This window comes from Protomyctophum bolini (assembly GCF_963924005.1).
Source record: "Protomyctophum bolini genome assembly, chromosome: 4".
In the NCBI taxonomy this organism is placed as follows: domain Eukaryota; kingdom Metazoa; phylum Chordata; class Actinopteri; order Myctophiformes; family Myctophidae; genus Protomyctophum; species Protomyctophum bolini.
This window is the reverse complement of record NC_137865.1, coordinates 34,994,898-35,016,107: the sequence shown is the minus strand read 5'-3', so window position 1 is coordinate 35,016,107 and position 21,210 is coordinate 34,994,898. Positions and strand designations below refer to the sequence as shown.

The 21,210-nt window shown below is 43.6% G+C and overlaps 1 protein-coding gene across 4 annotated transcripts in view; it reads left to right on the top strand.

The window, feature by feature from the left end:
- insc (INSC spindle orientation adaptor protein) overlaps positions 1-15,766 on the top strand; it is a 71,679-nt gene extending 55,913 nt beyond the window's left edge. For all 4 annotated transcript variants that reach the window (XM_080761769.1, XM_080761768.1, XM_080761767.1 and 1 more), the window contains 6 exons: positions 4,910-5,081; positions 5,771-5,949; positions 6,987-7,053; positions 8,161-8,316; positions 10,562-10,638; positions 12,756-15,766. In XM_080761769.1, the coding sequence (XP_080617895.1) occupies positions 4,910-5,081; positions 5,771-5,949; positions 6,987-7,053; positions 8,161-8,316; positions 10,562-10,638; positions 12,756-12,884 (780 nt within the window). In that variant the 3' untranslated portion in view covers positions 12,885-15,766. The remainder of the gene's footprint in view (positions 1-4,909; positions 5,082-5,770; positions 5,950-6,986; positions 7,054-8,160; positions 8,317-10,561; positions 10,639-12,755) is intronic.
- The last annotated feature ends 5,444 nt before the right edge of the window (positions 15,767-21,210 follow it).

Below are 21,210 nucleotides of genomic sequence, written 5' to 3'. Positions count from 1 at the left end.
TCAGGCTTGAGAAAGACACCTGTCAGTCACTACTGAAGGGTGACGCACAGGAATGGGGATGCCCCTGCTGCCTTGCTCATTGGTGGATAAGATGTCGTTCGAGTCTCTGTTGGTCCTTTAAGAAATCCCAACATGGAGAAAAGTAAGGAGGCCGTTGACCCTGCATCTGTTGATCAAATAATCACTTTGCACACATAAATTGAAAAATATCCTATGTTAATGTACTGCATCCACCATTTGTAACCAAATGTACCTGTTAATCCTCACTAAGGATTGTACTGTGTAGACTCAGAGCATTTAGCTGAGAGTCATAAGACTAGAACAGTGCCAGTTGGGCACCGACCTACTCGTTAATGATTGGAAATGCATGGCACACCCAGCTATGTAATGATTCTCTTATGCATAATTATGTGTGAGTCTCCTTTTCTGGCCATACAGTATATGGAGTTCTGTGATGACATGAGTATATGCCAGGGGTCCGCAACTTTTCTGACATGAACGGCGAGGTCGCGCATCATTTTGATGTCAGAACATCATTGTCAGAACAGGCCAGCTACATATACAGTATGGAGATCTAGGGGTGATCAGGTGTTGGTGTGATCGGCTATCCGGCGGACTCGACACCGGGCAATGCACACGGTTTTCGAGTTATGTGGAATACACACACACACACACACACACACACACACACACACACACACACACAGAAACTTGGTGCATATACTGTAGATGTAGGGTTTCAGTGTTTTTGCTGACACATCTGGTACCTGTCAGTAGTCCGATCATCACTCCAAGTGACTGTACAAGGCTGTCATAATTTTTTTAGGTTTTTTATTGTTCTTATAGTTCTAGATACTGCTGTACTACAGTGTCTTTACTCTCACTCTGGCATTGTTGATCTTTGCCAGCTGGTCAGTTTCACAGGAATGAAGGGCAAAAAGTATGATTTGGGAACTGTAGCTTGTGTGTGTATACAGTACATGCATAATGTACGTGTTTTGGTAAAGTGCTTACCATACATGCAACAAAGATGAGGACAACAATGAACAAAGACTCATTATGCTTTGCCACTTATCACTTTAAAATGCCACCCACAGGACACACTATCTCAGTGTGTGTGTTTTTATGTAAGAAAAAACACTGTTAAACATTACCAAAGAACAAATGAATGAAATTATGATAGACTGTGTGTGTGTGTGTGTGTGTGTGTGTGTGTGTGTGTGTGTGTGTGTGTGTGTGTGTGTGTGTGTGTGTGTGTGTGTGTGTGTGTGTGTGTGTGTGTGTGTGTGTGTGTGTGTGTGTGTGTGTGTGTGTGTGTGTGTGTGTGTGTGTGTGTGTGTGTGTGCGTGTGCGTGTGTGTGCGTGCGTGCGTGCGAAAAGTGGATTGTTCCACGTCAGTGGCATTGCTGCTGACGTCAGTCGGAAAAAATAGGGATGCAAAACCTATGCATCATGCGTCTGACAGGTGGACGTAATTACATTTACTTATACTCCACTACATCTCAGAGCCAATTATTTTTATTTTACTCCACTACAAATATTTGAAAACTTTAGTTACTCATTTATAATTTGATTCGAAAACATCAATTAACCACTTCAACCCTGGCTCTGAGCCACACTCTGCTACATATATACGTGAACTTGTGGATCTGCTATTTTCAAATGATTTGTATACGTTTTTAAAACTTGAAATGGCACCTTCAGTACTTCAGACTTTTACCTCTACTGCTTATGATGCAGAATGTGATTCTATAACAGTATAGTTTTCAGCAGGTGGTCCCCAGTGGTCCGGGGACCACCAGTGGTCCTTGAGGTTGCAGGTGGTCCCCAGTGGTCCGGGGACCACCAGTGGTCCTTGAGGTTGCAGGTGGTCCCCAGTGGTCCGGGGACCACCAGTGGTCCTTGAGGGGTCTTGCAGGTGGTCCCCAGTGGTCCGGGGACCACCAGTGGTCCTTGAGGGGTCTTGCAGGTGGTCCCCAGTGGTACGGGGACCACCAGTGGTCCTTGAGGGGTCTTGCAGGTGGTCCCCAGTGGTCCGGGGACCACCAGTGGTCCTTGAGGGGTCTTGCAGGTGGTCCCCAGTGGTACGGGGACCACCAGTGGTCCTTGAGGGGTCTTGCAGGTGGTCCCCAGTGGTACGGGGACCACCAGTGGTCCTTGAGGGGTCTTGCAGGTGGTCCCCAGTGGTCCGGGGACCACCAGTGGTCCTTGAGGGGTCAGGTGGTCCCCAGTGGTCCGGGGACCACCAGTGGTCCTTGAGGGGTCTTGCAGGTGGTCCCCAGTGGTACGGGGACCACCAGTGGTCCTTGAGGGGTCTTGCAGGTGGTCCCCAGTGGTCCGGGGACCACCAGTGGTCCTTGAGGGGTCAGGTGGTCCCCAGTGGTCCGGGGACCACCAGTGGTCCTTGAGGGGTCAGGTGGTCCCCAGTGGTCCGGGGACCACCAGTGGTCCTTGAGGGGTCAGGTGGTCCCCAGTGGTACGGGGACCACCAGTGGTCCTTGAGGGGTCTTGCAGGTGGTCCCCAGTGGTATGGGGACCACCAGTGGTCCTTGAGGGGTCTTGCAGGTGGTCCCCAGCTCGATGATCCAGAGTTGCTAACCAAATGGACCCTTATCGATGTTTAACTCTTGAGAGTGTAAAATGCAACCAAATGGACCCTTATACGGATGCAACAATATGCACTCTCAAGAGTTGCAATTGTTATTTTGATCGTTTCCCTGTTGTCTCTCCTAATGGTACCAACGTAAATACAGCATGGAAATGTGGACAGAATCTTATCCAAAGACAACATATTCTTTAGTTTTGGGTCTGAGAGGCTTAATGTCATCAAATGGTGGTCCGTGGCTCATAATGCTGAATAAATAATGGGCCTTGATTATATGAAAAGGGTTGAAAACCACTGTTCTATATCAGCTCAGCAGCTATGAAGGATTGTACAACACTGCCACCATGTGGACTGAGTGTCCTACTGTTTTTCAATCCATCTACTTGTTCTAACACATGTGCACGCACGCACTGACGCACGTACACGCACGCACACACGCACAGGGAGGCCGCAGTCACTTCTGTGACACCCAATCAAAGCTGAGATTTAGGTGGAACCTACAGATTGAGTCACTTCTAATTATAAATGTGCTCTCGCAGCACTTTTCAGTGCCTATAACACATTTTATTGGATTGGCCCTCCGTTCTCACTCAGATATACAAGCAGGCTGTTTATTTTATCATTATTATTATTATTTTTAATACATCAGCATGCATTACCGGGGGTCCCCAGCCAAAAGCGTTGAGAAGCCCTGCTCTAGAGTTAGAAGCCTTTTCGAAGCGCCAGGCCATGGGCTTTGGTGAGTGATAGTGTCAGATAATTAACCTTAGCAGATTATGATGCATTTTTGTTGTTGAAACCCAGGGCCCTGTACATCAGTGGTTCCCAAACATTTTCACGTCAAGAACCCTCAAATTGACACACAGTAGCCCGTGGACCCCCATTTGAAAAGATATGCCAGGGACCCCCATAAGAGAAGAAGAAGAACTTTACTCTGTTTTATTGTCTCATGGCTGCTGTAACACAATTACTAAAGTGTATATATAACATTCTGTTTTGTTCACGTATGCAGTTTGAGTTTGACACATAAGCAGATTAACTGCAACACGTATAGGAAACCTGCATCATCAGGATGCAACACGACACCTTTCCAACAATACAACACATTCTCTTCCATTAAGTGTGATTCCGGCATGATGATGCACACACTTTGGGAGGGTGCCAGAAAAATGCACTGATGAAGGAAAAGACACCTCTCAGTGTAGTCCCGGCACTCACAGGCCCGGTCGGTCGGGGGGCTATTAAAGACACCTCTCAGCAGTGCAGTACCACTCCCACCGGTCGGGGGGATATTAAATGGGGGAGTGTTGCTGTTTTAATTACTGTGGCTTTATGGGCAGACTGCACTAAAGTGTCACCCGGGTTGACCCCAGCAGGACACTTTACTATCCGTCTGTGAGGTTTAAAATAGCTCCGCATCTCATTGTGGTGATGCTGCAGTTGTATACTGCCAGGCAGAATCGGCACAGTGCCCACTCAAAGTACACTGTGTGAACTATAATATTCAGTTGTATACTGCCAGGCCGAATGGGCACAGTGCCCACTCAAAGTACACTGTGTCAACTACAGGCAGAATGGGCACAGTGCCCACTCAAAGTACACTGTGTCAACTACAGGCAGAATGGGCACAGTGCCCACTCAAAGTACACTGTGTCAACTCTAATATTCAAGCTGGATGGTAGATAGTTATAGTTCATATAATGTTAAAATAAATGTGAATTTACAGTGTTTCATTTGTTGATTTTGGTTCTAATTTTGTTTCTAGATTGTGTTGAATGTCGAACACGTGTTCCAATGGATGGAGTCAGGTTTTAAACATTATTAACCACTTACGCGCTTTAAACTTGATAAATACCAAAGCTATTTTGCTATTGTTGGAAAAAAGTACATCCTTTCCTATCCTTCCAGTCCCCACCCGGCTTCCCTCTCAAACACGGACCAGTTGTGTAGACCCGCATGTGGTTTTAACTTTTAAACCTTTTTCATATCAAGGTCTATTATGTATTCGGCATTGGAGCCACGGACAACCATTTGATGAGATTTAGCCTCTCAGACCCAAAACATGAACCTCTGATGTACAGTAGGCCAAGCCGGATGCACCGCTGTGGATTCAAATCTCTAGACTCTGCTCTGCGGCGGTGGGCCAATAGCCTGCTTTAGGCCACAAACATATGATCTTTAAATAAAATAAAAACAATTGTTCGCGCATCTGTACATCCCCTAAAATAGAGAAGGCGGTTATGAAACATAATTAAAAGTGATATGAGCCACATGATGTGACGTCTGTGTTTCCTGGCGTTGCAGGTGGATGGGATTCTGTGCTTGGCGGACATCCTGACGGATGAGAAGAGTCCGGAGGCGGCGAGGGCGGAGGCGGCGGCAGTGGTGGCCCAGATCACCTCCCCTCACCACACCTCCACCAATCACCTGGCCAGCTTCCTGGAGAGCATGCATGACATCGTCACCGCCCTCATCAGTGAGTGGACCAATACTGTGAAGCATTATTGGACAATTACAACTACAATTTAGCAGTGTTGGGTCAGCTACTGTACATACATGCAGCTTAACTTGCCTAACACTGCAGTTAACAATAGGCCTATTAATTAACTTTAATAGACCTATTGCTTACTCCACTATACATGCAGGTATTCATGTCTTTTGAATTATATTTCACAATTCATGTGTAATGTGTGCGTGTGTGCTGTAAACAAACAGGGATGTAAGATGAAGGAAGCCCAAGGTTTCTCTTAACAGTAGTAGGCTAACTGCTTATAATTGGAGTTTTTTGTTTTGAAACACTGTGAAGACCATGTTTTGCTCAATACGATGATTGCCAGAGCATGTTGAGACTTTTATTGGAAGTAGTGCGTAGCTGTATTAAATGTACCATACTTATCCGTAAGTGACAAAGACACTCGAGTAATTTAGGGCGTGTTCGGAAATTGCGCACTGAGCACACTGTGCAATGCAAACTAATTGGTGAGTGTGCTCATCTCATCTATACATTTTGTATCCATTTTTGTATTGTCTATGTGTTGTCTCACATATCATTGACAAAGGATGATAGCAGTCTAAAGTAGAAAAATAAAAACATATATTGAGATTACATTTTTAGTTTTATTGATTTATTGATTTGGGGTTCTGTGTTTATTTCCCCACCTCCAGAGTTGTGTGAGACCGCCTCCTGTGGTGAAGTGTTCCTGCTAGCATCAGCAGCGTTGGCTAACATCACCTTTTTCGACAGCATGGCCTGTGAGATCCTCTTGCAGCTCAACGCCATACACATCTTACTCGAGGCCTGTAGGGACCGCCAGAGAGTTGACACGCCCTACTCTAAAGACCAGGTAGAGGAACCATCTATGACCGTCTGTATCTCCATAGACATAGAAAGGTAGACGCCTCCTTCGGCTCTGGGGCGTCTGTATTGCCATAGACAGAAAGGTAGACACTTCCTTCGGCTCTGGAGCGTCTGTATCTCCATAGACATAGAAAGGTAGACGCCTCCTTCGGCTCTGGAGCGTCTGTATCTCCATATAGACATAGAAAGGTAGACGCCTCCTTCGGCTCTGGAGTGTCTGTATCTCCATAGACATAGAACGGTAGACACCTCCTTCGGCTCTGGCCGGGGCGTTTGTATCTCCACATAGACATAGAAAGGTAGACAAAGGTAGAGCAGTTTTAAAAGAGTCAAGGGATTTGCATGTCTTAATGACTGTTAGTATAGGGCGTTCCACATTTTGGTGGCATAGGAGCAAAATTCATTTTGAGTCCCTTGTTTGTGCCGAATCTGGGTTGCACATGGTTTGTTGAACTCCCTCTGGTGTTGTGGTTGTGGACTTCGTTGACATTAAGCAAGTATTTAGACAGGTACATGGGTATCTTGGTCGTGTAGCAAATCTTGTGGACCAGACCCATTGCAAGATGCTGTACTCTGTCGTCAACCCTAAGCCATACCAGCCTGTTAAAGTGGGCAGGGGTGATGTGGGTTCGGGGAGTGAGGCCAAGTAGTAGCCTGACCAGTTTGTTTTGGGAATTCTGGAGCCTTGTTTAAGGGCCTTTGAGGTGCTGTGGTACCAAGAGGTGCATGCATAGTCGTCAGTCGAAGAAACATTGTACGAGGGCTCCTGTTAGAGTCTTCAAGGTGTTTTTGTTGACCAATGAGGAGATCCTGTATAGGAAGGTACTGAGTAGGTAGGGTATTGCTGAACTGCATGCATATGGTCAGAAAACCTGGATAAATGATTTTGACATGTATGGATAAACCTAGCTAAGTAATTTCACATAAATGTATGAAGTATGTTTTAGGGTTCATGTCACATCTTATTTGTTTTGCATGTAGTGCCATCATATACCTTCTTGTGTCGTTCATTTTCAATATCAGGTGGTGACAATTCTGGCAAACCTCTCAGTCTTGGAGCAGTCAGCCCCAGAAGTCCTTCAAGAAAAAGGTAATGATCTCTGACAAGTTTTTTGTACTTCATTCTAGTAGCATAGCTACTATAACACTATGATGTGCATGCGTGCGTGCGTGTGCATGCTAGGAAGAGTCTTGCATGGATTACGGAAACAAACATAATTCCACTAATCGTGAATAATAATGTATAGTGCAGTAAGATAAAATTGGCGCATGTCGATGCAATGTTTCATCATGTCACAAGATGGCAGCAGCGTCTCATAACTGAGGCACACTTGAATTCCTCTAGCCTTTTATTGACAAACTATCATACCACTCTCTTTCATTGCTGCAGCCTTTTTCTTCATTTGTCACTTTTGTTATTTGTTTCTGTGTGATTTGTGTGTTCTTATTCGATTACCTCTTGATCTGTGCTGATGATGGCTGCAGGTCCTGTCATGTCTCACATAGGGATGGGAATTATCAATCAATTCATTTATTGATAATTTAAGTTTTGATAACCTTATCGATCAATTAACCGGTTAGTTGATAAGCAGAATTTTAAATCTGAGAATCTTAATTTCCCTCAATGTCTAACATAAAAATCTGCTTTTTGCTGATATACAAAAAATACAAAAGGCATATTATATTCCTTAATCAAATATTTATTTGACCATTTGAGACACAGGGCCAGGGAATACAATGAAATGACATCACATGCAAAAGCATCAATCATTATTGAATGATATTTAGTATTGATTGAAAGGGGGTGGGAGCAATAAGCCATGCTTCTACTCACTCCTTTTGAATATGCGTTTGTTTTTCTTCTTTTTTTTTTACTTGTTTTTAAAATTGCTTTATTCAAATAAACATCAATCAATCAATCAAGACGTTTCTGGGGGGACTTTCTGGGTCAAGTTTTCTTTTTTTTCTATGTCAGTGCCTGCCTAATCTGGTGGGTAGAATAGCCAAAGAAAAAAAAATGACGGTGTACTTGACAGGACAAATTAACCTGATTCTGAATACTCCACACTCTCTCTTACTCCAATATGCTCACATACAGTAGTGGAAAGTCCACCACTGTTATGTGACTGTTACTGTTATGTTATATGTTGAGCTTCAAGCTGTAACACTAGCGTTTGTTCGCTGCTGCGTCTTCCAGGCATAGAGAGACTCCTCCTGCTACTGGGAGAGAGGCCCTCCTCCGCCAGTCCATCAGAGGGTGCTGCATGCGAGCGAGTCCAACAGAAAGCTGCCGTCACCCTGGCCCGCCTCAGCAGAGACCCTGATGTGGCTCAAACAGCCATCCAGCTAAAAGGTACTCAAAGCCAAATTCCAATACCCAAAATCTCGGCCACTCGCTCACTGACACACTTCAGCATGGCGATGCATGGTCATGGTCATGGTCACTCACACACTTCAGCATGGCGATCCATGGTCACTGAACTAAATACTGGAATCGATCATTGCAAGGATTTACAAGCCATTACTAAAAATTGCTTTTTTTAAGTTAAGCTAGTCAAATCAGGAGAAAATCTACTTTGTTATCGACCTTTCTTTATCCCAGAAACAAACTCTCGCAAGATTTGAGAGGAGTCTGGAAGAGTGTCTCTGTCCATCTGCAGTCTGACGGACGACGGACGGGCTGTATTTTGCGTGTCTTAAGTACCAGGTCTTATTACTTAACTTAAGACCTGGAGGCGTGATCAATGCCATTTGGCTATTCTGAGTGGCCATAGAGCATTGACCACGCCTCCAGGTCTTAAGTTAAGTAATAAGACCTGGTACTTAAGACACGCAAAATACAGCCCTATAGAGTCCCATATTCAAAGTGAAGGTCGGCTCCAACCGAGATTGACCATCTTTAAATATTAAAAATCTTTAAAGGTACGTACTGTAGGCCAGGGGTGCTCAAACAGCCATCCAGCTAAAAGGTATTGTAGGCCAGGGGTGGCTCAAACAGCCATCCAGCTAAAAGGTATTGTAGGCCAGGGGTGGCTCAAACAGCCATCCAGCTGAAAGGTATTGTAGGCCAGGGGTGCTCAAACAGCCATCCAGCTAAAAGGTATTGTAGGCCAGGGGTGGCTCAAACAGCCATCCAGCTAAAAGGTATTGTAGGCCAGGGGTGCTCAAACAGCCATCCAGCTAAAAGGTATTGTAGGCCAGGGGTGGCTCAAACAGCCATCCAGCTAAAAGGTATTGTAGGCCAGGGGTGCTCAAACAGCCATCCAGCTAAAAGGTATTGTAGGCCAGGGGTGGCTCAAACAGCCATCCAGCTAAAAGGTATTGTAGGCCAGGGGTGCTCAAACAGCCATCCAGCTAAAAGGTATTGTAGGCCAGGGGTGGCTCAAACAGCCATCCAGCTAAAAGGTATTGTAGGCCAGGGGTGCTCAAACAGCCATCCAGCTAAAAGGTATTGTAGGCCAGGGGTATAGGCAATCATTGGCACAAAGAAGGGTGATCACAGGGCCCGGCACACAAGTGTGTGAGAGAGAGAAGTTTTGATTTAAAATAAACAATACAAAATGTAGTCAAATAAATGAAGTTCCTCACATTAATGTAAATTACATCCTGCACATAATTGTACAATCTACATTAAAACTGAACTCTGACTGGAGAGGGAGTCTGGGAGATATAGGTGGGTTATTGTTAATGATCTAATGATCATTATAACAATGTGAGAGAAAATATTTAAAAATAAGGTAAAAGGTTATATTCGTGGACAATCTAAATCAAATCAAAAAAAAAATATCTTGGAATTGTGTATGTGGTGTCATTAAAATTAATGTTGACATGGCACACTGACTATAAAATAAAAACAAGACACAAGACACAAGAAAAAATAAAGGTTGCAAACCCCCTGCTGTAGTCTACTGTTTTTCTGGGTTATAGTTACGGGAGCATTTCACTTCACTTCAACCATATCCTCAATTGGTTTAATGCTCATCATGAGATGGCACATTTTATGTCTACTCGCTCTGTATCTCAGAGGTGGGCTGTGGACAGTCCAGAAACATGCCTATACCAATGACATCAACTTACAGTTTATTGAAACTACAGCCTTCGTCTTCCTGGAAATGTTGCATGCTGAATTAGAAGCCGTTGGTCTTGCTTAAAAAAAAGAAAAGAAAACCTGGCCTTAATGTGTCTTGTGTGCTGCTGCACTGTATGCACAATAAAAGACTCGCAACTGAAAAAGGCTCTTAAGTTAGTGCTAGTGATCCTTTAGTACTGGTGTCAGGTGCATGAGAGAGAATGGATGTGCAACATTCTGTCCACATTCTGTATCTCTGCCACGCTGGGTGGAGATCAAATCAAATCAAACTTTATTTCTAGGTCACATTTTCAAAGACCAGAGGTCAACCAAAGTTCTGTACAACAAGATCAGAAAGCAAGTATCACAGAGAACAAAATATACAAATAGCATAGTGTAACAATTACAAAACAAAGCAAAAGACAAGTATTACACAATCTAAGATAGCATTAACATTATGAACCATTTTATGTGTAGACCTGTGAGCATTTATCAAGCTTGAAATGTCGATTGTCCTTCTCGTCTACAGCTGTCCCTCGCCTTATTGAACTCTGTCGCTCTCCTGCTGAGAGGAATAACAGCGACTCTGTCCTGGTCGCATGTCTGGTACGTACTGTACATACAGTCAGACACGAGTGTGTGTCTTACAACCAAGAGTAATATGATTTATACTGGATCTCTTGTCCACTGCATGGTCCCTTTCTAACATTTTAGCCTAGTTTTTATTTGTCAACAAAATTGTCGATATATTTAGTCTTAGTTTAGTCATCATTGCTTAGTTTCCATTTAGTTTTCGTCAGTGAAAAAAGGTAGTCGACGAACATTTTTCGTCATAGTATTAGTCGACGAAATCAACACTGGCTGCACCACACTGAACAACCTATCCATCCATCAGTGGTGCACCAAATGACTGGTCAGCTTAATTACGTCCACGGGGCAGCATGGGAACACATCAAACCAAACCCAGCATCTTCAAACTCCAACCATTATAATGAGAACACACAGGCCTGTGTGTTTAAATATGTACATGTCATGAATATGATTCCTCCTCATGTTTTATCATTCTCTCGTTTCGATCATAATTGATAGGACTTGATCATATTCATATAGTACCAGAGTGGGGGGGAGGGGGGGGGGTCTCGGTGTTCTTGCCGTATGTGTGTTATTGGACAGCCTCTCTGTGCTAATAAGACATGCCCTCCCTTTCTCACTATACAGTAATGCAGCGCCTGCAAGTTCACTCAAATTAACGATGATTCTTTATCTTTTTTAGCCAAGGGTTAATATGCAGTGCATTTGTACAGTATGTGTGGAATGTTTGCCTTCGATGGATGCAGAGGGCTGTCTGACATCATTAATGTAATAATCAGCAAAATATTTTTGAAATTACAATTAGTCTAGATCCACTCTAGACTAGACAATCCACCCCCCCTCCCACCCCGAAATAAAATTGGATTACATTTTATAGCGCTTTTCTATGCTACACGCCTACTCAAATCACATTGATTCAGTCATTGGGAGGTGAAGCGGCGAACAGTCGACGCCACACACACCGTCACACACCAATGGTGGCAACCACTGGAGGCAATGTCTTGCTCAAGGACACTTCGACATGTGGACAGGAGGAGCCGGGATTCGAACCGCCGACCTTTGGATCATTGGACGACCTGCTCTACCTCCTGAGCCACAGCCACACTTTACACAATATGACTTCTAAGTGTTATTTTGTACAGGTGCCTTTGTGCATGCACTTTTAGTTGTGTGCATGCATTTACTGTAGTGCGGCAGCCGGGCTTGTGGGGTGGGAAATTTGGTATATAGTCTTTTTTATTGGCCTAAAATATTGTCTATAATACACATTCATGAATCCACTTGCTGACCGGCTGTCAGTATAGAGCAATTTATTTTATAGGGGTTTCTTGTGACACTACCATTAACATCCAATATAAGACAAAACGCTTTCTTACGCTTTAAGTAGCATCAGCATGTGACATTCTGAATCCATTCCAAGCATTAGTTTTGCACAAAAAACACTCCTTGGGCTAAAAATAGCCATATATATAATCTTTATTTCAGACAGTAGTCCATATCACATAAGATCAACGTACAAAAAAACTAAAAGACAAACAACATGGGAAAAGGATAAAAGCGATCAATTAATATAAAACAAAGTACAGTAGTGCATACTACTACTGACCTACCTAATCAGCAGCAGGCTGCTGAGCCAGTGCTTGCGCAGCCTGGACGTGACCCGGTAACAGCTCTTCATAGGGTTCGTTAGTGCCACTATGATGCTGTTACTAGACATCTCCAGACGTTGCATAAAGTTATACATCAGTTTTCTTAACAATACAGCCATAGCCGTCATGACAAATGTGATGAGATCAGCACAAATGTGATGAGGTCAGCGCATTTTGGGCACATTTGGGCAAGTAGCTATGGCAGTTTTTTAGCCCAAGGAGTGTTACTTAAGGCAAAAGAACAGTTTGACATTTTTGAAATTTCAAAGGGTCACAAGAAACCCCTATAAAAAATTTGCTCAATACCGACAGCCGGTCAGCAAGTGGATTCATGAATGTATACATGTATATAGACAATATTTTAGGCCAATAAAAGAGACTACCAAATTTCCCACTTTAAACAAAAGAATTCTGTCGGCTGCCGGACTGCTGTATGTGTGTATCCAGTGCCAGATCCTAATGTACAGTATGTACTCTCTCCAGGCTGCACTGAGGCGGCTAGCAGCGGGGTGTCCAGACAGCATAGATGCTGCCGACCACCAACAGCTCATCAAACCTCGGCTGGTCGACTCCTTTCTGCTGTGCTCCAACATGGAGGAGAGCTTCGTATGATCGCCCTGGACCTGAATGCAGCGAACACTAATGGAGCTGAGCTCAAAGTGCACCAAGACATCACACGTCCAATGCCGGTGTTGAACAAACCCGAGGAATAACAGCAACAATATGAATAATACACTTTATTGTACAGAACCTTTCATGCATAGAGTGCATCTAAATTTTGCTTTAGGATATTGGAAAATGCAATACAAACATTTACGCAAAGCTGGCTAATATTGTATATAGTGCATGGAACAGTTTTCAACCCTCTTGACATTTCCAATGTTTTGCCGTGTTGCATCCTTTTCTGTTCAACTCAGGATGAGTAATTATTTGACAATTAAGGTCCGAAAAAAAGATAAAAAGAAAAGAAAAGAAAACATAACTGAGATACCTGAGATAAGAGATAGAGGTGCGTGAGCATAACAACCGGTGTGTACTGTGCATTAACCCATTTAGGCCTGACCTCGAAATGAAAATAAGAAATCTTCTAAATCCTCCAGTTTTCTGAAATAGATATTTCAATTTTCGATTTTTCAAAAATAGCAGACCTACAAGCTAGATCTGCTATTTTTCAATAGCTAAATTATAACAATGTTTAAAACACCAAAATGGGTTCCTGCCCAAAATGGGTTTTAAATATACTTAATGACATTAGTTGCTAACTAGGTGCTAGGACATGTGGATTAAGGTTCGTGTCAACCGCATAATCCACATAAACACTGGTACTGTATAATCTGTGACACCGGTGTTATCCGCGAGTGGCGTATGAGGTTAGATCTACAAGAACAAGAAAGGTCAAAGGGGTTGACTGTTCAGGTTGCAGTATCCGCGCTAAAGCTTTACAGCAGCTCACAGAACATGCCTCAGCACTATATCACAATTATTGGAGAGCATGTGAAGATCGGCTGCTATGTGTCTGAATGGGAAAACCTTATTTATTTTTGCTTTTAGTCAAAATAAGAAGATTTTTAATAACTGATCTCATTATGGACCCAAGTGTACATAAATATTCGATCAGGACAAATCGGTATCGGCAGATACTCAAAATCAAATGATCGGAATTGGATCAGGAGCAAAGAAATGTGATCGGGACATCCCCAATTTATAGTTATATTGTAGTTATCGTTCTTGGTGTGGATGACCCTTAAGAGGATATAAAACTGGGTTCACTGATTTTCAACAACTCCGTAGTTCAACAAACTGAAAATCATGGTAAACTTTTCAAGGTAAACTGTTCGGGCAACAGTTAGTGGCTTTTTTTTACTGAATAATTTATTTATTATTGCACATAGAAATATGGCTGTGTAGGTGCAGTTGTATCATTCCTTTGAGCTGAACACAAGGCACAGTTCTATTGTAAAATGCAATATATGCACTTTGATTAAACAAAAATCCTTTTTATGAAAACAAAATACAAAAAAATAAATATATTTTGAGTGTAGGGATTCCATTCACTATCGTGAGACCTTCATTTGGAAAACTACGCATTGCAAGGTAAAGTGCATGCCAGACATTCCAACAAACCAGCCTTGTTTTCTTCTTTGTCTCTGCTCAAGTAGTCTCTCAAGACAGACTGGGGTTGCTGTTTTCCCGTTATTTGCCGATGGGATTCTCAGATTGCTGCTGAAGTGACTCATACAGTCTGATCAGCTGTCAGCAGGGCTGTTGAACTGTGAGGAAAAGGCCCAGCAAGCAGAGTCAGGACCTGGACAATCATAACTAGTCAGATCCATATTGGCTGTGATCTGGCCTATAGTCCTGAACATCATCAGAGTCACCGGAGGACGTCATCATGGCGTCATTTGGCTTGCTGGGGGTGTTCCTCCACTGTGCGGCTCCTCATTGATGGGTAAAAAGATGTTGCACGTGATTCCATCAGAGGAGGCATGTGGTTTCAATACTATCACTGGAGAGTCCAAAGACCAAACAGCATAGCATCAGCAGAACTAAATTAAATTGGGAGAAACCAGGGAAAATTGGCACAAAACGGGACATAAAAAAATATTATAAGAAGAAGAGGCTTAATTACATAAAAATGCATCACAAAGAAGTAAAAGTCAAACACCAATAGCTAAGCATATTTAGCGAAATATGAAGAAAGAAATGAAGAAACGAACTTTCACTTTGCTATATACTGTGCTGTGTGCACTATAGTACTGCAAGTGTGTGAGTTTGTGTTCAAGCTACAAGGACACAAGCTGTAGTTATAGCATTCAGTCAGACAATGAGAGGAAGAACAATCATTCATAAAAGAGTTTAGTGTAACACTTGTATATTTGTCTGTACATTAATTGAAGCTACAACAATTCCACAGTAGGCTACAAGCCGCTACATCTGCAGTGCTGGGTCTTAAGGGTTCTTCAATACCTGGGACTATGAGTGCCATAGTGCACTTCTTCTTCTTTACATTTTGTGAGAGGATTGTTTGTTCCATTATCCATGTTAGGGTCTGTGTCAGCTGCCAATTCAAAGCATTCAAATACATTAATTTAAATGTTGGTTCATACAGAATTGTCTATAATGAAGTCTTTCTTTCACCAGTAAGAGTTAAGGACCTGCACACTGCTGCGTTTTTCGGATTTTTTGCTGCATTTTTCCGTCGGTTTTCCGAAAAACGCATCCCGTGTGCAACCACCTTTATTGAGCTATTGGTACAATGCCCTGTTGTGCAAAAAAAAGAGAACAAAAAGTATTTTGTCCCTTTTGGGAGAATTGTATGTCATACAGTGTACATTCCAGAATATCTGCCATTAATGTCATGTACAGTGACTGGAAAATATGTTTTTAAATGAGTCTTGTTGTATATGATTGAAAAAAAATGATTTTTATTTAAAGAGAATTACTATTAAGAATGTATGGCATGTGATTATTAAAGGGAATCATATATAGGCCTATATGATGTTTTTGTCTGTTTCTTAAAATGACAAGAAGCATGGATTCATCTGCTAGGTTGAAACAAAGCACACCCTGAACATGCAGACAACATGGATGAAACAGTGTGCTCCCACACATACTGGCACTGTTTCCTAAACAATTAACAATATGTACATTAAATTATGATGTTTTAGTGGTATTGTTCCTGCCGTTACATATTGCCAATCATGTAAAGACCCGAACTGAGCTCATGCTTCCTTCTATGCATGAGGAGTAAGCATGCAGGACACTGCATGCTTGCACTTATCACCTGACAGGGGGGGAGTTTCCCCGGTAGGACGTAGTGTGTGAAAGAAACACGTTATTCCAACCAGTTCCTTTCCCTTCCATCAGGGGAGGCAGTATAGAGACCAGGCATGTCAGAACTTTGACCGAATTATATTGGGAGGATCAACAATTGTTCAAGTCGCTCCGGTCCGAGTCCAAGTCGAGTCCCAAGTCGTTTGGTCCCAAGTCCAAGTCGAGTCCCAAGTCAATCCAACCCTCAGGTCCGAGTCCCAAGTCGAGTCCCAAGTCATTTGGTCCCAAGTCCAAGTCGAGTCCCAAGTCTTTCTGTTGTGGGCAAGTCAAGCCGAGTCACAAGTCGAGTCACAAGGTTGTGTCAAGTCTAGAATTTGAATTTTGTTATTTGTCATGTGACTTGTCATGATTATGAATTGATTACCCAGGACCGAATGGAAACAAGACAGCAAGGACTTTTTTCAGTGATCCCTTTTTGATCAGTGTTTGACTGTACCCTATACCGATTACATTTCTGCCAATAAAGTATTCAATCAATGAATCAATAGATATTCCCCAATGTATTTTACTGTACTATGGCTCCCCCTAATGGCCGTTTTGTCCCTGTACGCTGGAGCAGAGGCAGTGCAATCTGCGCATGCTCACACCTGTCACTGTGTGCCTCCGTGTTGACACTAGTTTACAGACACAACTTCACACTTAGTTAGTACATGGAAATATGGAATATACAATTGGATCTGGGTGTCTTTCAGCAACACTAACTCAAAGGTAGGAAGCAACTTTTCAATCTACTGCAGCTGTGTGGTGAAAAAGAGAGTAAGTGATAAATGAGTTGCGCTGCACACCGACGCTGTATTCAAATACCGTATGCTCGGAAACAAAACAAGTCACAAGTCATCTTGTCTCGAGTCGAGTCGAGTCGGGAGTCATTGGCTAGCAAGTCGGAGTCAAGTCTCAAGTCTCGTTGGTCTTTTACCTTCCAAGTCCGAGTTGAGTCACAAGTCTTTACATTCAAAGTCCGAGTCGAGTCGCAAGTCGTCAAATATGCGACTCGAGTCAGACTCGAGTCGAGTCACTATGACTCGAGTCCAATTGTCTCCCTTGAGATGCAGCATCTCATTTTAGAGGGGGTCCTATACACACAACTACAACATTACAAGCAGTCAAGTACACAGCACAAAGAACACATACTGTATCTAGGTGCAACATAACATAACATACAGTAGAACCCATCACTTCACAGGTGTGATTTCTTCTTGTTGAATGGGTCATGCGACAAATAATTAATTAGCCTTCACTTTTTGGCCGGACAAGTGATAGGCTCCTCATTGATGGGTAAAACGATAGGCTACTGCAGACTGCTATTCCATGGTCATGAAGTGTGGGTCATGACCGAAAGAATAAGGTTGCGAATACAAGCGGCCGAAATGAGTTTTCTTCAACGGGTGGCTGGCATCTCCCTTACAGATAGGGTGAGAAGTTCAGTCACACGAGAGAGACTCAGAGTAGAAACGCTGCTCCTTCGCCTGGAAAGGAGCCAGCTTATAGGTGTTTCGGGCAGCTGCCTCTCTGGCCTCTCCTTACGGAGGTCCTCGACGCACGTCCCACTGGGAGGAGACCCCGGGGCAGACCAAGGCGCAGTTGAAGGAAACACATCGACTCACTGGCCTTGGAACGTCTCGGAATCCCCCAGGAGGAAGTCACCAATGTTGCACTGCAGGGGAAGTCTGGAGCACTCTGGTGGAGCTGTTGCCCCGTGACCCGACTACGGATAAGCGGTTGAAGATGGATGGATGGACTGCTACCAAAGAAGTTATAAAGAGGCATCACACTTGTCATATGTATATTTGCCTTTGATGAAACGCTCTCAGGTTTTTTTTCTCTTCTTCCATTACTCTTCCTGTCCTTGGAGAGACAATTGAGGACCTTCTTTGCTCTCTCTCTGTTCTCTCTGTTTCACCTCCTAAGGGCACACAAGCCTCAGCCCAGGCCCAGCACAGAGACAATTGAGTCTACAGTGTGTGTGTGTGTGTGTGTGTGTGTGTGTGTGTGCGCGCGTGTGCGCGTGCGTGTGTGTGTCGTGTGTGTGTATGTGCATGAATCTATGTTGTCCAGCCAGTGTATACATGTGGGACTGTGCTCAGAAGCCTTTGTGATAGAATAATATGCTCCTGACTCACTTTGTTGAGAGCCAATATGAAATATGCATTGACAGAGACAGAAGGCCTAGAAACAGGTTTCTTTGATTCTTTTTGTTTGTTTGTTTGGTTTGTTTGGTTTTGGACATAGGAGTTGGTGGCCTTTGAGTTGTTGTTCTTGAATGTGTCTCTCTATGTTTTTGTCCCAATCGGACGGTCTCCTCATCCCTCAGTCTTGTGTATTCTGGCCTTGGGTCAATCATCGTCATGCCTAGTACTAGTGTGCCTACTAGAAATCACTTTGGCGTTTCCATTCGCGTTAATGCTTGAACAGCTCTACTGTTATGTTAAAAATCACACCCGTGTGAAGTGAGTGACATTAATATTAAAGTCTAACTCACGAAGTAAACTATATTCTGTTAAAAACGCATTCAAATACGAAGTACGCTATATTCTGTTAAAAACACGTCGCGCTTGCGTTCTTAACAGCGGTGTCTGCATGCCTGCCTGGCTGACAGCCTGTCACTCAAGACGGCCGTGGGCCTGCCTAAGCGCAAAGGCCGTGCCTCCTTGTCCTTTTGCGGCAGGATCCATAATCAAGCGTCTTGCACATACCGGTATGCAGCATATTAACCCCTCGAGGATATGTATGTTTGAGCACAGCATGAAGCGGCTGGAGTATATCTGACTGAACTAACTCCGTAAGCTAGAACTCTGGCTGCAACAGTTGCAGTTACCCAGCTGGGTATAGGTATACCACTGACTCTGAGTACCCAAATACACTTTACATGCAGGGGGGCATGAGAAAACAAGAAATAAGGTGCTTAACCAATTTCCATGTGAAATAAAGAAAACAAATGGTACCATTGCTGTTTTCACTTTGACAGATCTCCAGTGGACACATAAGAAACTTTTGTTTGTGCTTAATTGTTGCCAGTTTGACGCTGCATGTGTATATACTGTATAGGTCAGTCTGGATGAATACATCAGCTATACTTCAAATGCCTGCAGTGGTGCTCAAAGTGGGGTCCGTGGACCCCCACGGGTCCTTGAGGGAGTTCCAGTGGGTCGAGCTAAATGATAGTTACCCACCAAATGGACCCTTAGGGACTGTGGGCGACTGTGGCTCAGGAGAAGCATGTAAAGTGTATTTGGGTACTCAGAGTCAGTGGTATACCATTACCTATACCCAGCTGGACCTGCAACTGTTGCAGCCAGAGTTCTAGCTTACGGAGTTAGTTCAGTCAGATATACTCCAGCCGCTTCATGCTGTGCTCAAGGGCGCATACATACTCATACATATCCTCGAGGGGTTAATATGCTGCATACCGGTATGTGCAGTGTCCTTGGGCAAGACACTGAACCCCAAATTACTCCCGATGTGCTGGTTGGCACCTTGCATGGCTTCTGCCGCAATCGGTGTATGAATGTGTGTGTGAATGGGTGAATGTAATGCACAATCTATGTAAAGCGCCTTGGATAAAGGCGCTATATAAATGCACCATTTACCATTTTACTGTAACTCAGAGAGTGTACAAATGGAACCAAATTGACCCGTCAGGGACCATTTGGTTCCATTTGTACACTCACATTCAGAGTTAACAGTGATTTTACAATATAAATTGGGCTCCCAGAATGGAACTGCCATTAAATGGGGGTCCATACCGTAGCCTAATGCATGTCAAACTGGGGGGTCCTTGAAATTAAAAAGGTTGTGAGTCACTGAGCTGTAAAAATCTTCTCTTATTGGGGTCCCTGGCATGTCTTTTCAAATGGGAGTCCGCGTGTCAATTTGGGGGTCCTTGACATGAAAACGTTCGAGAACCACTGGCCTAATGTATACACAAGGCAGGCAGAAACACCAGTCGGCCCATATAACCCTCTCCTTTAAGCACATGTGTCTCGACAGTTGGCCCTCGGAGCCCACCATGGCCATTAGCAGACCACAATAGCACGAGTTCTCCATTTACACCCTCTATATACTCCTCCTCAACCCCTCCACCCCTAGAGCAAAACTTCTCCCCTCTCCCCCTCCCCCCGCTTCTCTCTTTACCATCGCCTCCATATTTTTCTCTCTCTCCTTGTCCATCAGCCATCCCAGAGGGCTTTTGTGGCGAGGCTGTTTCGCTGTCGCTCCGAGAGAATTAAGCCAGAGAATTGTATTTGTTTTCCCTGTATGCCTGCCCATATTAGCTCAGCAGACAGTAGCTTGTGTGTGTGTATGTGTGTGTGTGTGTGTGTGTGTGTGTGTGTGTGTGTGTGTTAAGGCTTCGGTGTGGTATCCAAAGCTGTTATCCCCCCCTCCGCTCTGTTTTTCACACATCTTTTGCGAGTATGAGTGTGTTTGACACTCTACTGGATTTGGCAGAAGGTATTTTGGTCTCAAAGGAATTTGGAGTTTTTCTCACTGAAGCAGAGGTGACATTTTGCCAATTTTCCTACGTCATGGAATATCAATATTCCAAGCTTACTGTACATCACACATGCCTATACTGCCCTATACTGTAGCATGCAAACAAAACTCCTCTGCTCATCAGAGTGCTTGTATACTGTAATATATTTTATATTCATATTTTTTTATTATATTATATTTAGATTGCACTCATCCACACTATTGAATATTGACTACGTTTTGCAAACATTTATGCTGATCATTCACCTCTTAGACCATGTTGACAGCTGGGGTCCCCCAGCAGTCTATTGGTCCCAGAACATATAGCCATCAACAAGATTATGTTTATGGGCTAATTAATAGGACTGTCATACAACAGTGACCCACACTGAAGATAGCAGATATACAAGCTCAACACAGATCAGTGCATGCATGCGTGCGTGTCACATGTACATGTGTGACTGTGCGTGCATGTGAAGTGTCAAGCAGCTAAACAATGTGTGGCCAATTCCCACTGTCCCAATCGGCACCACCTGCCACACCAGCAACACCTGCCTTTGCTTAACCTGTGGATTTTGTTTGCCCCTGAGGGGTTTTATGATATATCCGCCTGCTCTTAAATGGCTGTCTTAAT